Here is a 16340-nt window from a genome sequence, read left to right as displayed (position 1 = left end):
TATTTTTTGCATCCAGTTCCTTTGTAACTACATCATAATATCCTATCAAATTTGTCAGACAAGACTTTCCCTTAACAAACCCATTCTGTGTCTGAATTATTGCTGCAGTGTTGTCTAGATGATCCTGCAATGCATCGTTAACCAGTGACTCCATTATTTTACCCAGAACAGAAGTTAAACTAACTGGTCTGTAATTACTCGTGTCACCCTTCGATCCCCCCTTTGTGAATTGGGGATACATTTGCGCATCTCCAGTCCGTGGGGATCTCCCCTGAGTCCAAGGATGCTCTCATAATTATGGCTAAGGGTTTGCTTAGTTGCTTTGCCGCCTCCTTTAATATAACTGGATAGATCCCATCTACCCCAGGTGTCTTTCTAATGTTTAACTTCAACAATTTCTCCTCCACTTTGCTCTCCGTTATTACAAAATCATTAAGCACCCTGCTACAATTTGATAACCTTCTGCCATTTTCAAACCTTAATAACCTCTCATGTATGAATGTAGATGCAAAATACTCATTCAGTTTGTTTGCTATCTGAGCAGGATCATTAACAATCAAACCATCAATATCAAATGGACCAATCAGATTCATCCCCTTCCTTTTAGAGTTTATATAAGTAAAGAAATCCTTGCTGTTTTTCTTAGCATCCTTTGCCAAATATTTCTCGTAATCTGCCTTCGCCTGCCTAACCTCCTTTGTGACCTGTTACAGACTAGCTTATAAATGCCATAGGCTTCTGAGTCGCTTGATAATTGATATGCATTCCATGCATTTTTCTTCTCTGTCACGAGTCTCATTAGTTTATTTTTATTTTGATAACCATTTAGGCCTAAACCTTGAACAAGCTACTGCTGACGAGGCTACTAGTGACAGTCGTGTTCCAAGCCGCTAAGTGGAATTTTCTTATTTATTGATTTGAAATTATTGTTTTTCTAAAACTTTTGATTTAAATTTAGTAGTATAACATTATTTTGTGATTTTTTGATTAATTTGGTGTATTTATTCTTTACTCGGCCTTGTAAAAGTATCGGTAAGGATTTCCACGTGTTCGTAACTACCGCTACCGTTATTAACTTTCCCGCCATTGTGATACCGTACTAGATATACCGTAGGTTATATACCGTACTAGATAGCGTTAGTTGAACTTCGTTAGCAGTTAAATTGTACGTTTAAATAAATACATATAACGACTTAGATTACAAACGTAATATAATTAATAACATAACATAATTAATTAATAAATTAATAGAATCATGACTCAGACCAGAGCAGCAAAGCAAAAGGCTCAAGCTAATGGAAGTGCTGTGGCTCAGAGCAGAACTGAGGGGGGCAGTTGTCCTCTGACTCACAGCCTTATAAAATGCACTGTTTGCTTGATGTTTGCAGAGCAATCGGGTACGGGACATGATACTGCCAAGGGGGATGTCTTTGTGTGTGCGCGATGCAAGGAGTGTATCGATATCAGGCAACAACTCAGCGTTCTTATGGGCCTATATGAGAGCTTGAAGGACAGGGTGGATGCCCTCGAAGAAACTAAATTGAGGGGCCCATCAAGCTCTCAGCTGCCCACATCAACGCCAGAGCTTGCACTTGGGCATCGCGTGACACAGAGACAACCCCCAAGGCAGAATGCGCTGGTCCCGAAGGAACTAGTAGTTGTTGGTGACTCTATTGTCAGGGAAACGGGGAACATGCTTTGTAAAAAAGATAGGTGGAACAGGACCAGGGTATGTCTGCCAGGGGCAAAGGTTGATGACGTTGTAGAGCGAATATCATCTTTTAAGGGCACAAAAGGTGATATAGTTGTACACGTTGGCACAAATAATATTAAGAGTAGGAGACCGGCAGAATTACTTAACAAGTACAGGTCACTGTTGAACAAAAGCCGAGAATTAGGGTTGAATTTGAAAGTGTCTGCAATTCTGCCCAGACACGTTAGGAGGGAGTATATGATGAGAGCCTTGTCGATCAATTCGGCCCTGGAAAGATTGTGCAAGGCTCAAGGGGTAGAATTTTTTTCAGCCTGGACTGTACTTGTTAACAGGAGAGATTGCTTCTACAGGGATGGGATACACTTAAATAGAAAGGGTGCAAGAATATTTGCTGATGCTATCGAGGCAGTGTTAGGTGGGTCGGAAAACTGCTAGCTTGGGGGGAGACAAAGACCAATAGATTGACAGTAGCCACTGGCAGAGGTGAAAGAGATTCTTGCACTGCTTCTATTAGAATGAGCAGAAGCCTGAAAAACAAGATGCATGGTATTTCAGAGACTGCTGGGAGCCATTGCGGTACAAGTAAACACATGGGTTGTGTTAGGGTAGCTAAGAATAGAAACAGGTGCAGGTATACTTGCGTGTACACCAATGCTAGGAGTTTAGTAAATAAATTTGATGAATTTGAGGTATTGCTCAAAACATCGAAGGCAGATATTGTTGGGATATCAGAGACGTGGTGTCACACAGATATAAGGGATGCGGAACTGCAATTTGGGGAGTACAACGTCTACAGAAAGGATAGACAGGATAGGAAGGGGGGAGGTGTTATGCTATTAGTTAAGAAACACATAAAAACCAAGGAAGTGAAGCCAGTCGACATCGCTGGACAGTGCAGTGTGGAGTCAGTTTGGTGTGACATAAACATTGGGAGATCAAAATTGAGAGTAGGAGTGTGCTATAGGCCTAATGACTCTGATGAGTATAATAAGGAACTGTACAGGGAAATAGAGTGGGCCAGTAAATCAGAGTGTCTTATAATGGGAGATTTTAATTTCCCAGATATTAACTGGAATTTGGGGGCTGGATACTCACACACTAGCAGGGCTTTTGTGGATTTATTGGATGATTGTTTTCTACATCAGCATGTTCGGGAGGCAACTAGAGGGAGTAATACTCTTGATTTGATTATCAGCAGTGATTCTTCATGCATTAAGAATCTGCAGATAAATGAACCACTAGGTGGCAGTGATCACAGTGTGCTGAAGTGGGATTTACTCAAAGAGGTAACTACCATTAGGGGTAAAGGGAAGGGTTATTGCTTCCGTAAAGGCGACTATGATGGACTGAGACAGTATTTAAATTCTATACAGTGGAACCAACTGATGATGTTAGCAACAGCAAATTCAAAATGGGAAGCATTCAAAGAACTTATCTTGGAAGCTACTAGGCTTTACATACCAACTAAGAAATATTGTTCAAGGTTTAGGCCAAAATGGATGTCAGATGAACTAATGAGGCATATGGCAGAGAAGAAAAATGGATGGGATACTTACAAATTAACACATGACACAGAAGCCTATGATAGATACAAGTTGATATGCAACCAAGTTACAAAGGAGGTTAGGCAGGCGAAGGCAGATTACGAGAAATCCTTGGCAAGGGATGCAAAGAAAAACAGCAAAGAGTTCTTTACTTATGTAAACTCTAGAAGGAAGGGGATGAATCAGATTGGTCCACTTGATATTGATGGGTCAAGTGTTGATGATCCTGCTCAGGTAGCTAACAAACTAAATGAATATTTTGCATCGACATTCACACATGAGGAGTTATTCAGCGAGGGGAATGCCAGAGGTGTATTCAACTCTAGCAGTAAGTTACAGAATCTTGAAATAACTGGGAGTAAAGTGGAGGAGAAACTGTTGAAGATAAACACAAGAAAGGCACCCGGAGTGGATGGGATCTATCCAGTTATATTAAAGGAGGCAGCAAAGGAAGTAAGCAAACCCTTAGCCATAATTATGAGAGCTTCCTTGGACTCAGGGGAGGTACCCATAGACTGGAAATGTGCAAATGTGACCCCAATTCACAAAGGAGGATCAAAGGCTGACACAAGTAATTATAGACCTGTGAGCTTAACTTCTGTTCCAGGAAAATTAATGGAGGCACTGGTTAAAGAAGCACTGCAGGATCATTTAGACAAGACTTCAGTTATAGCTCAGACACAGCATGGTTTTGTTAAGGGGAAGTCTTGCCTGACCAACTTGATTGGATACTATGATGCAGTCACAAAAGAACTGGATGCAGGGAATAACTTTGATATTATATACTTGGATCTTAGAAAGGCTTTTGATACTGTTGCACATGGAAGACTGCTACACAAATTGGAGCAGTGTGACATTGGAGGCAAATTGCTGCTATGGATAAAGGGGTGGTTGAGGGGCAGAAGACAGAGAGTGGTAATCAATGGACACTGCTCATCGTGGACTGATGTTATTAGTGGAGTCCCTCAGGGCTCAGTGTTGGGTCCATTATTGTTTTCTGTATTTATAAATGATATTGATGATGGTATATCGGGATTAATGTCCAAGTTTGCAGACGATACAAAGGTTGGCAGGGTTGTCAAGGACACTACTGACACTATGCTGTTGCAACAGGATCTGGAAAGGTTGAGCAGATGGGCTGAGAGGTGGCAAATGAAGTTTAACATTGACAAATGTAAAGTACTACACATGGGAAACAGCAACCCCAGAGCAACGTATCAACTCTGTGGTATAACACTGACAGTGGTAGAGAATGAAAGGGACTTGGGGGTGGTTGTGCAGGCAGATATGAAGTTCTCTGAGCAGTGCAGACGGGCTGCAAGAGTAGCTCATGGAGTATTGTCAATGATATACAGGAATTTTTCCAGCAGGGATAAGGAGGTGATTATTCCATTGTATAAGGCGATGGTCAGGCCACACCTAGAGTACTGTATACAGGTCTGGAGGCCTCATTTCAAGAAGGATGTAGAGCTGCTGGAACGAGTACAGAGAAGGGCAACAAGATTAGTGAATGGAACAAAGGGGTGCTCTTACGAAGAAAGGCTTAATTTTTGCAAATTACAGTGTCTGGAGACTAGGCACCAGCGAGGTGATCTGATAGAGGTGTATAAAGCCTTGAATGGTTTAAGCATGCTAAATGCTGATGGGATTCTTCCTCTAGCTCAGAATAATCACCTGAGAGGGCATAAATTCAAATTGAGGAAAGACAGATGTAGGATAGACGTGCAGAAATTTGCCTTTAGCCAGCGGGTGGTTGGTTGGTGGAACAGACTTCCATCCCTTGTGGTGGAGGTTGATAGCCTAAATAAGTTTAAGGCTCAGCTGGACAGGTATTTTGAACGAACAGAGGGGTGAAGTGGAAGTGGTTTTTTTTTTTTTTTTTTTTTGGCTGATGCTGCATAAGCTTGCTTTCTTGCATCAAATGCCTCTACTAATGCTAATGCTAAATGCTAATGCTAATGTTTGTAAAATGCGTCTGTATTTTGGTCGATTGGTCTGTTTGCTAAGGAAAACCCAAAACCCAAAGTTTACAATATTTCTTAATAGGTATGAAACTTTTAGTAGCTTCCACGATTAATTACTTGAATGGAGCATGCTGGGAATGATGGGAGGTGTTTTACCAAGATCATTAATACATGAGTTTGAAGAAAAATGGGATGGTAGCAGGCCAGCTTTATCCTAGGCTGAACTGAAATAAAACCATCTGATTTTGACAAAGATTAGTAACACATATGTGAAAGAGGGTATCTTTGTAGGGCCTCAAATCTTAGAGTTTCTGCAGGATGACAGATTTGAAAAATGCTTAATTGTATTAAAACTAAAAGCACGGCAGACTTTCAAATGGCTTTTTGGAAATTTTTTGGGTAACCACAGGTCTACATAAAAGATTGAATTAAGAAATTGCTTGATACATATAAAGAAATGGGATGCTATATGTCAATGAAACTTAATTTCTTGCATTTTTAGTTAGACTTTTTTCTCAAAAAGCTTGCCTGGAGAGTGACAAGCAGGGAATGATTCTGTCAAGACAATAAAGTTGATGGAAAACTGCTACTAAAGTTTCTGGTAATGAACTTATGTTGGCAGATTACAGCTGATGCTGTACCCTGGAATTCCAGACAAAATGTATTAAAGGAAATCATTTGAAAATTTTTAAATATTACATATCTTTTTTATTTTATCTTATTATTTTAGCTATGTGTATAAAGTTTATTGGGTTTAAACTGTAAAAGTAATAAAGTATATGTTTTGTAATGAAATCATCTTAATTAACTTGTACAAAATATGACTAGTAGTATTATGAGCATTACATGTGCTAGGAAAAAAAAATTTAAATATTAAGAACATACTTAATCAGCTTACTTACTTAACATACTTTAATACTTTACAATCAAACTAAATCAGCACACAAACCTGGCTTAGAAAAGTGTGTTTACAACTTTGATTGGAAAAAAATATTGTTGAACCAGTGTAATCATGTTGAAGGTGCTGCTTTCCCTTGCTTCTTCTAGCATATTGGTATAAAATCAAATAAATCCAAATATGTTTTACCACCAAAAGATCAAGCATCTCAAGTTCTAAACCCTATATGGAAAGTTAAAATCATTGTTAATAAGATATTCTGATTTATTGGTCCAGTCTATTTGGAATTGAGATACTTCTTAACCATATCTGCAAACTTTTGACTTTCGAAAGCTAATAATCAGGTAACTCCAAGCAGTAGGAAAACAGGAGATTTTCTGCAAAAAGGCAGGAGGAACGTAGAATGTTTGGAAAAGCAGGAATTGTTTTTAAGTTTATATTGAAGGCCTACACTATACTATAAACCAAATTTCTGTGAAAACATTCATATTTTATATTAAAAGCGTACTTAGGATTTTTCTGCCTGTGGATTTCTGCTTGGATAGTCTCGTTTGAGACATTAACTGATTATGAATGCTTCACGCAAGATACTGGTACTTTGCAATCTTCAGAAATGCTGAATCACAATGCCCTGATGTCTATAATTGATTGCCAAGAGCATTTCCAAAGTTTCACCAGAGAGAAGATTCGAAATGTGTGTTTTTCCTTGAACTCAGCATTTCTATGCAGAATTGTTAAAATGCCAAATATGGCTTGGAATAATTTTCTTATATTTCAAGCTTCCTTGTGCACTTTTCGGTTTCCCAACCAAGGACCATTGCACAACAATTATTTCTTCTTTCATAACAGTATCTAGCAGGTTCTTACACTGAAACTGACAGAACTGAGCTTTAAAACATCTATTGTTTCATTTATTTCTTTATATTTAATGACACCAAGAAGAAATGGACAGGTTCACAAAAAAATTTGAAAATGATGCATTGCCAGTTGTTGAAGTTTGGGCTATCCTGGCATTTCTAAGAACAATTTTTCAATGGAAATTTGTGCATCACATGGTCACTGCAGTAATAAGGTACTTCCTCACTGAACCAAAGAACAGAAATTTCATTGTCTTGTTTTACACTCCAAAGGACACTGTCAGTAGAAATTTTATAGACATTTCTATTTGTCAATTTCCAAAATGGAAATGAAAGATGTAAAAACTGTTGATAAAACACATTTGGAGATAACATTCTTTAGTATATCTCAGAGTAATGGCCTCAGTACATGGATGTGAAATATGCTGCACTGAAGAGATATATTTGGATTTTCAAAAATTGACAATATTTAATAAAAGAAACAAGTAATCAAGTAACTTGCTTCATTCAAGCCAGAAGTGAAGAATATGAATAGACTTCCAACATAAGTGAGGGTAACATACCTACTAAACTCATCAGCTTGCTTGACCTGTTCATGATTGCTTTCAACAGAAGTTTGCAATTCAGAAATTCTTTCTTGGGAAGGCCATTAGTATGTTTTTTTTTTTTTTTTTTGCATCATGAACTGGATTTGGACACGATTCAGTGCAACTCACTAGTGGCTACTTGTTGCATTTTAAGGTGGTAACTCTGAATTGGCAACCTCTGACAAGTTTGTTTAAAGAATACATTAGAAGCAGTGCGAAAAGCTGTTAATACAGCTTTTTCGCACCGAAAAGCTGTTAATACAGCTTTTCGCACTGCTTTTAATACAGCTTTTCGCACCGTTTCTAATGTATTTTCTAAACAAACCTGTCAGGGGTTGCCAATTATTCTGTGTCTATTAAAAATATTTAAACAAAGAAAGCCAATGTGTATCCATATGCTTACATGAGTTACATACACTATTTAAATTTTCTCTCCTTTCAGTAATTCTCTGTATATAGTAGTAAATGCTTGCCAAATTTTCTACTTTAAGAAGATATTCAGTCTCCTTTTCAGTGCACAGATGAGATGAAAAAGACAGCCATTACTACTATGTCTCAATTTCCTTTTTTAATACCCATACCAATGCAGTTTTTAGGCCTCCCATAACTGAGACATTATCAGTACCATATGCAAGGCAGTTTTAAAAATATCCACACCTGTTTTCATGTTGTTCAGAAGATGGCCAGTGTTGTACCTTATAGAGTACTTCCACCAATCAAACAACTGCTGGCTAAAGGCATACTTCAGCACATTTATTCTGCAACCATCCTTCCTCAATTTGAATTTTTGCCTCCTCATGTGCATTGTCTAAGCAAGAGGAAGAATCCTTTCAGCACCGGTGAGCTTGTTCATGCCTTTCAAAGCATTAAAAAGCTCAATCAGATCACCTCACAGGTGCCTAGACTCCAGATGCTGAAATTTGCCGAACTGAAGCCGTTCTTAGTAACAAGACTTCTTTGTTCCCTTCAACAATCTCATTAACCTTCTCTGTACTTCTTCCAGCAGCTCTACATCCTTCCTAAAATGAGGCCTCCAACCCTGTAAGCAGTCCTCAAAATGTGGCCTGACCATTGCTTTATACCAGGGGTGGCCAACTTAATTTGTGATGAGATTTACATTTTTTCTTCGAAATGTGCCACGATCCATCTCAAGAATTTCATTGCACAAAGTTAAAAAAGTTAATCAACACATTGAAAAATGTTGTTTATAAATTTTAAAATTAAATACAATTCAGAATTCTTATTTTAAATTCATATGTATTTAAATTTTTAATTTATGTGAAGTTTGTGTCTTCATGTCATCTGCTAAGCTTTCAAAATCGGGGATATGTTGTGATAAGGCCAACTGTAAATAATCTTCTGTATGCAAGTCTCTAAGAGTAGAGCGATTCTTCGTCTTTGTTTCAAATACAAAAAGGCCGATTCACATAGATATGCGTAACCAAAACAAGAATTTAAAAGTTTGCTGCATTTTTTTTACATTTAGGTACTTTTCTCGGAAAACATATTTCCAAAAGTCATTTTTTGATGATCTGACTTTTAGGAAGGTATTGTTTCGCAATGTAATAATTTATTTTTAAGTAATATTTTCTCCATGTGAAAAATCTCAGCGATTTTTTCTGCAATTTGTTTCATATCTAAGTCAACATTAAATGGATAAGAAATATATTGAACAATGCCTTCAATTGTTTTAAAATCACTGAATCTGGTTTCAAAATCGTCCAAAACTTTCTCAAATTTCAGAAATATATTTCTCATTATTAAATTCAAAAACAGGATATTTTTGCAAATGGCCTTGCAAAATGATCGAATTTTTTTCTTTGAGATCCTTAGCCATTGCCAAAAATTGATATTTATATGCAGAAATGCAACTAATCATGTCACCCACATTTTTATTTTTTCCTTGTAGTTCCAAATTCAGATCACTAAATTTACTGGTAAAATCTGCCAAAAAAGCCAGATCACAACAACCACTCCGTATCTTGTATCTGCTGATAATCATCTCCCCTTTGATCAACAAATTTTTTAATTTCATTCAGCAAATTTCGAACTCTCTTTAGAAACTTACTCTGACTCATCCACCTCACATCTGTATGTAATATCAGATGTCGTTCATTTTCATCGAGTTGAATTTTGAAAAGTCTCCTTTGAAGAGATTGTCCTCTGATGGAATTCATGATTTTGAAAGCTATGTCCATAACACTTTTAGTATTTAATCTTTTGATGGCTAACACACGTTGGTGGATGATACAGTCGTAACTCAAAAAATCTGGGAATTCACCTTCCTTTTGGCACAATGCAATGAATCTGTTAAGATGCCATGTCATTGCTGCTGTTATTCATACGAGCTTCAGTAGTGGCAATTTAATTTTTTCAATAAAATTTTTGAACGCGTTAAATATATCAAGACCTCTAGTTCTTTCTTTTAATGAAACCATACCCAGCAATGCTTCTCTAGTGGCAGAATCATTGAAACCATACAAATAAAAATGAGCCAACTGAACTGTATCACTGATGTCTGTAGATTCATCCAGTTGTAAAGAAAAGGACACACAATTAGCAATATGAGCACGCAATTGTTCGTTCACATTTTTACTCTTTTTTTTTTGATGCATTGCATCACAGTATTTCAAGGTAATTGCAGATCTTGAAGAGCACTTTTAATTTAATTTTTGTTCTTAAAATTTTCAAAAAGAGAATCTGCCATTTCTAAAAATGCATCTTTGATGAACTGGCCATCAGAAAAATGGTTTGCATTTTTTGCAAGAAGGTGACTTACTTTAAATGATGCTACAATTACTGCTTTAGATTGTAAATTAGGTGTCATGAAGAAATTTTCTTGTGTGAATAATCTGGATTTAAATTTATTTTTTATAAGGTCACTATTAGGCAGAAAATCCAATCGGTATTTACCATGGAGTGCATTGAAGCGTCTTCATAAAATTCCTTTTTTGGGTATAACCACGGAAACATTGCAAGTCAAACAACAACATTTTTCTTTTATCATTACAAAATAGTATTCTAGTTCCCACTCTTGCTGAAAATTATACGTTTTACTTTTTTTCGTAGTATTCATTTTAAATCAAAGGATGTTAAATTTACGTATAAGTACTGTCCAATTATTAATATTAAGTATGCTAAATAAGAATTTGACACATACACTATGCTCTCCATAACGTAACTCCATGAATTTTCACTAGGCAAGCCCAGAGGATGCGCAGCAACAAGAGTAGTCACGTGGTTCAATGGATTTGTAATAAGCGTATGCAGTGACGTGCATAATAATAATAACATTTAGATTTTTGACTAATCTATTTTTATATATATTTAAAATTCATCATAATCGACTGAAATTAAAGAAACGATAGACTTGTTGGCCACCCCTGTTTTATACAATGGGATAAATACCTTTTTATCCCTGCTAGCAAAATTCCTGTATACAATTGATAAAACTCCATGAGCTGTAGCAGCTTGTCTGCACTGCTCAGAGAACTTCATATCTGAATGCACAATTACTCCCCCAGATCTTTATCATTTTTCACTACCCTGAGTGTAGTACCACACACTTGATATGTTATTCTAGGATTACTGCTACCCATATGCAGTACTTTGTATTTGTCAATGTTAAACTTCAACTGCCATTTTTCAGCCCAACTGCCTAATTTTTCTAGATCTTGTTGCAGTAGCATGCTGTCATTAAACACTCTTCCAACCTTTGCATCATCAGCAAACTTAGACTTTAAGCCTGTATACCTTTATCAATATCATAATTACAGAAAAATACAGAAAAGAACAATGGGCCCAGCAATGAACCCTGAGGATCTCCACTAATAACATTAGTCCATGAAGAGCAGTGTCCACTGATAACTACTTCTCTCTTCTCCCACTCAACCACCCCATTATCCATAGTAGTAACTTGCCCTTAATGCCACATTTCTCCAATTTGTACAGTAGTCTATTATGTGTAAGAGAAACAAAATCTTTGTACAGTACATGATATCAAAATTATTTTTGCATCCAGTTCCTTGGTCACTGCATCATAGTATCAGATCGGTTAGACAAGACTGCTCCTTAACAAATCCATGTTGTGACTGCAGTATAATTGCATTCCCTTCCTGTCCAGATGATCCTGCATTACTTTCTTTAACCAGTGATTCCGTTATTTTCCCTGGAACAGATATTAAGCTAAAAGGTCTATAATTAGACATGTCATCTTTTGATCCCCCTTTATGAACTGGGGATACATTTGCACATCTCCAGTCCATGTTGACCTCCCCTGAGTCCAACAATGCTCTCATAATTATGGCTAAGGGTTTGCTTACTTCCTTTGCTGCCTCACTTAATATAACTGGATAGATCCCATTCACCCCAGTTGTCTTTCGTATCTTTAACTCCAACAATTTCTCCTCCACTTTGCTCTCAGTTTTTACAAAATCATTCAGCTCCCTGTTTAATAAGCTTCTGTCCTCCATTTTCCTACAGAATCCCTCATGTGTGAATGTAGATGCAAAATACTCATTCAGTTTATTAGCAACCTGAGCAGGATCATCAATGGTTAAATTATCGATATCAGGTAGATGGTTGCTAGGCCACTGAAATAAACTGCCTTCTTGAATAGTTGAAGTGGACAATCTATTGATTTTTAAGGAGCAGTTGGATTGTATTTTCTAGCACTGGAAGAATATAAAACCAGGAATAAATGTTGTTTGGTATAGACTTTTTCTTTGCCTGATGTAGCAGGGCCCTTCCTAGCATATTTTAGTCTTCTTTACTACTATTAATAATACATACATAATAATAATGATAGATTTAATAACTAAACAAATAAATTTTAGAGATTCATCAAGTCTTTGTTCAATCATTTGCTCATATACATAAAAATCATATTAAATTCACAGGTATGAAATAAGTTCTTTAACAGCTAATTTTTCTAAAAAAACTGGACCATTATATATATACATATATATACACACACTTACAACATTTTCTTCTGTTAGCCTGTTAATTTCATGCTGCAAGATGGCTTCAGTTTGGGCTTGTGGGGTTTTCTTCAAATTCTGTGTAATTAGAATGATAAGATTTTGTATGAGATAACTATTGTGTAGGAACAATATTATTAACTAAATAACTAGTGATAATATTTTATTATAAATTATTTTCATGCTTGAGTAGATACTAAAGAAGGCTATGATGCATTTAAATTCCTGTAGGGAAATTTGCAGTTAGTATAACACAGTTCATTCTGCTATTATGTGTGACATACATTCTAAAAAAATAGTGCATATCAGAAATGCATGCTACAGTACTATGCCTGCTTCATATGACACCAAGGATAGGTTGCATAAAAGCCACGAATTGTAAACACTTACTCTATTTTCAAACTTATTAAAATTCAAATTGAAATGAAGCACGTGAGTCATATACCAAAGAAGTCATATACCGAGAACCATAATCTAAGTGTGAACGGATCAGAGACTTGTAGACCGGATCAGATTAAGGATGAAATAGGCCCCCTAGCCATATTTAAATTTGAGGCCCCTTTAATATATACAGGGTGATTCAAAAAGGACTTTACAACTTTGTAAGTGTATAGAAATTTGTTCAGGAGACATATAATTTATTGAACTGTCATACTGTAGCAAAAGACATTGAGTTTTATCTAGAACAGTCATTCTGGTTCAATGTGACTGCCATTGGTGATACCGCAAACATCCCATCTGAACTCAATTTCCTCCCAAATGTTGCAACGGTATGTAACATATCCGGTGTAACTTCTGTACTGCAGCGATAATTTTAGTTTTGAGCTTGGCAAGATTGGTAGGTAAGGATGGAACAAACACTCGATCGTTAATGAAACCCCACAGAAAAAAGTCTAGAGAGGTAGCCATGCTAACTGCCCTGCTTGACCAATCCACCGACCTCAGAAACGGTTATTGAGGAATTCCCTGATAATACCTCCAACATGTCAAGCACCAATGAGAAGTTAAAGAATTAGAACCTGATGATGTAGAAGCAGAACTGGATTTAAGTGACATCATGGATGAAATTTCAAGCCTCTTTCAAGCCTCTTATGAATACCACATGCGTTGTGGTATTCATAATTTACAGCTGGCAATTTCTGATGGCTTAGGAAATAAACATGCAACTGCCCTTGTCTCACCTTAAGTAAGGTGAGACAAGTTGTACTAGCTGCTAGAAAGCCAAAAATAGAAGCAATAATTAAACGGCATGCTGGAAAAGCAATTGTGGATCAAGTTACTAGGTGAGGTAGCACATATATGATGATGGACTGCTTACTGGAACTGAAACTTGTGGTGTGGACGGTTACTGGGAAGCAGCCTTCGTGGTGATTGCTGCTTCTTGGTAACTAAATGGCCAGAATCAACTAAACAACACACACACTATGCAAACACAGCACTACACTCATTTCTGGCCATTGTACAGAGTTTGGTATATTATCACAGAGAACCTTGTCTGAGATGAACTAACGTTTAGGGGCCACCTTACATAAGACACAACACATGTCCACATATCCTTATTGACATGGCCAAGTCTGAACTAACACTAACAGAAGAACTGTGTGACCAGGTGTAGAAACTTAAAAACTTGCTTTACCAACCACATACTACTACAAAGAAAATTCAAGGTGAAGACTTGAATCCTGGTCAGTTCCTAAAGGTATGGACGCCTCTGATCTACTGCCTCTCCAAGGTATATGGTCCCATAGCTGAAAGTGCCATAACCTCCATAGAAGTTAAGGAAAAATTTTTATTGGGAAATGATGTAACATTAGCTAGCGTTTATGTTGATCTCAAGTACAGATGTTTATTAATAGATGGACAACAAAGCAAAGCAGAGGAAGCTTTTGTGATATAGCACTCAGAATAAGAAACCCTCAAGAATGCCCAGCCCCAAGGAGATGAAATACAAAGCAATCCACCACCACCATCATCATCATCTAATACTAATTCTGAAGTCTGAAGATGAGTTTGATTTTGAAAAAATTATTGACAAACAGCATAGCTGGAAAGGCTGTCAACTGGAATTAGAAAAAGGCGTACCACATGTTACTCCTGTTAGTACATTGACTAAATTTAAGTTAGAAGTATGTGTCCCTCACTGAAATTGAAAAAATTGATCATCAATCAAAAATGTCAGTAAAAGATGCAATATTAAAGTGCCTTAAAATCATACGAGATGTTGCGCAACTGGTGTTTGCATTGCCCCCTACTCAAGCCAGTGTAGAGCATTTATTTTCAGCTCTAAAAATCATTAAATCAGATTTGAAAGTATCAGTGAAAGAGGACTTGCTCGAGGCAATCTTGTTTTTCTTAAGAACAAACTGTCCACCATAATTAGGCACATTATGGCCTTGCTGCCCTTGCGCTGCAAATCCCATACACAAACAAACAACAAACTGCTATACATAATTAAAAATTTGAAAATTCAGTTTTTAAGGGAATTAAAGTTAATTTGTATGTTTTTATACAGCAAATATAAGTCAATGTTTTCAATTCATAATTCATTCATTTTTGTTCCTTTTGTTCATTAAATTAAAGGCCAAATTAATTGTGTAGTTTTAGCCTATAACGTAAAGATCATTCCAACAGTGTTTTCACTTGTCAGTTGGGCATGATCATTGCTCACTTCAACAGTTCAAAACTAAATCAAGATTTTAATATTAAAGGAGCCAGAGTTGGCACCGCAAAATTTTATTCTGGCTCCACAGCCCTGGTTGTGACTGAACAATCTGCTTGAGTGTGCTCTTTAGATTTGCAGATAGGACATATGGAATCAACTTGACATGCCTGTTGGGAAAGAGTATTTCTGATATTTAAAGCAACAAATGGGATTTGGAATGTAAGGTTGAATCCGACAGTTTAAAAAGCCAGCTTTAATTGAAGATGGTAAGTCTGTAGTGCTGAATGTTAAAATGATGAATCTAGTCAAAGTAGGATTTCCATCTTTTTTACTCATGATTCGTTTCAAATTCGTTACTATTTGATTACTGAGTTCCTGGAGTAGTTCTCTGGAGACTGTAATAAGTCCCACTAACTGATGACACCTTTTGATGAATTTAAGCTTTTGTAGTGAGTAATTGATACTGTCAGCCCACCAAATGTTGTTGTCTTTAACAGCCGCTGAGAATGTTTTGAGGTGGCTGTTTCAATCAGGTCTCCAGATTGTATTCTTTTTGCCATTTCTGGTAATCCAGCAATAGATTCCAAATATTTTTTAATCAAGAATAGCAATAATTTGCCCACAGGTTGGGTGGATAGAGAATGTATTACCAAGAAATCTGGTATGTCATCAGCACACTGTGCTTCTCTTTAAAGCCTTTTAGGTTGCTTGGAATCATGGTCGATGTTAGAAGTTTCGGTCTTGAGCTTGAAGGCTCTACAGGTGGATAACTGTTTGTATCCATGATGGCTCTTTTTGGCCCTGGGGGTTTATTTTTACCACCCAGGTTACCAGCCCCGCAAGGCACTTGCGGGGAGGCAGGAGCAGTGCCACTTGGTGGCCAAGTGTAGAGGTTGGTACAGTTAGTAAGACTAATTAAATTAAAGAAAAAGGTACTTTCCTTCTTCTCGGCTCTCTTCTTAGTACTTTTAAGAAAGTAGAGCTACTTAACAAAAAAGTTTAATAAGAAAGAAAGGAAATACGGAAAACTCAGTCACAGGAGAGAAAAATACTCCTTAAATGAACAAGAATTGCTTGGTCATGCAAAAACTTGGCACCTGGGGCTGCATGTAATGGTGGACAAAGTGTCAAATAA

The 16340-nt window shown here is 36.9% G+C and overlaps 1 protein-coding gene across 3 annotated transcripts in view; it reads right to left on the bottom strand.

The window, feature by feature from the left end:
• didum (dilute class unconventional myosin) overlaps nucleotides 1-16340 on the bottom strand; it is an 814019-nt gene that overhangs the window by 193571 nt on the left and 604108 nt on the right. For all 3 annotated transcript variants that reach the window (XM_090373351.1, XM_090373360.1, XM_090373369.1), the window contains exon 30: nucleotides 12544-12621. In XM_090373351.1, coding sequence (XP_090229477.1) covers nucleotides 12544-12621 — 78 coding nt within the window. The remainder of the gene's footprint in view (nucleotides 1-12543; nucleotides 12622-16340) is intronic.

The sequence above is a fragment of the Mastigoproctus giganteus genome, chromosome 1, assembly GCF_048544385.1.
Source record: "Mastigoproctus giganteus isolate SK-2022 chromosome 1, ASM4854438v1, whole genome shotgun sequence".
In the NCBI taxonomy this organism is placed as follows: Eukaryota; Metazoa; Arthropoda; class Arachnida; order Uropygi; family Thelyphonidae; genus Mastigoproctus; species Mastigoproctus giganteus.
The sequence above is the reverse complement of the archived record's forward strand: the minus strand, read 5'-3'. Positions and strand labels throughout refer to the sequence as shown.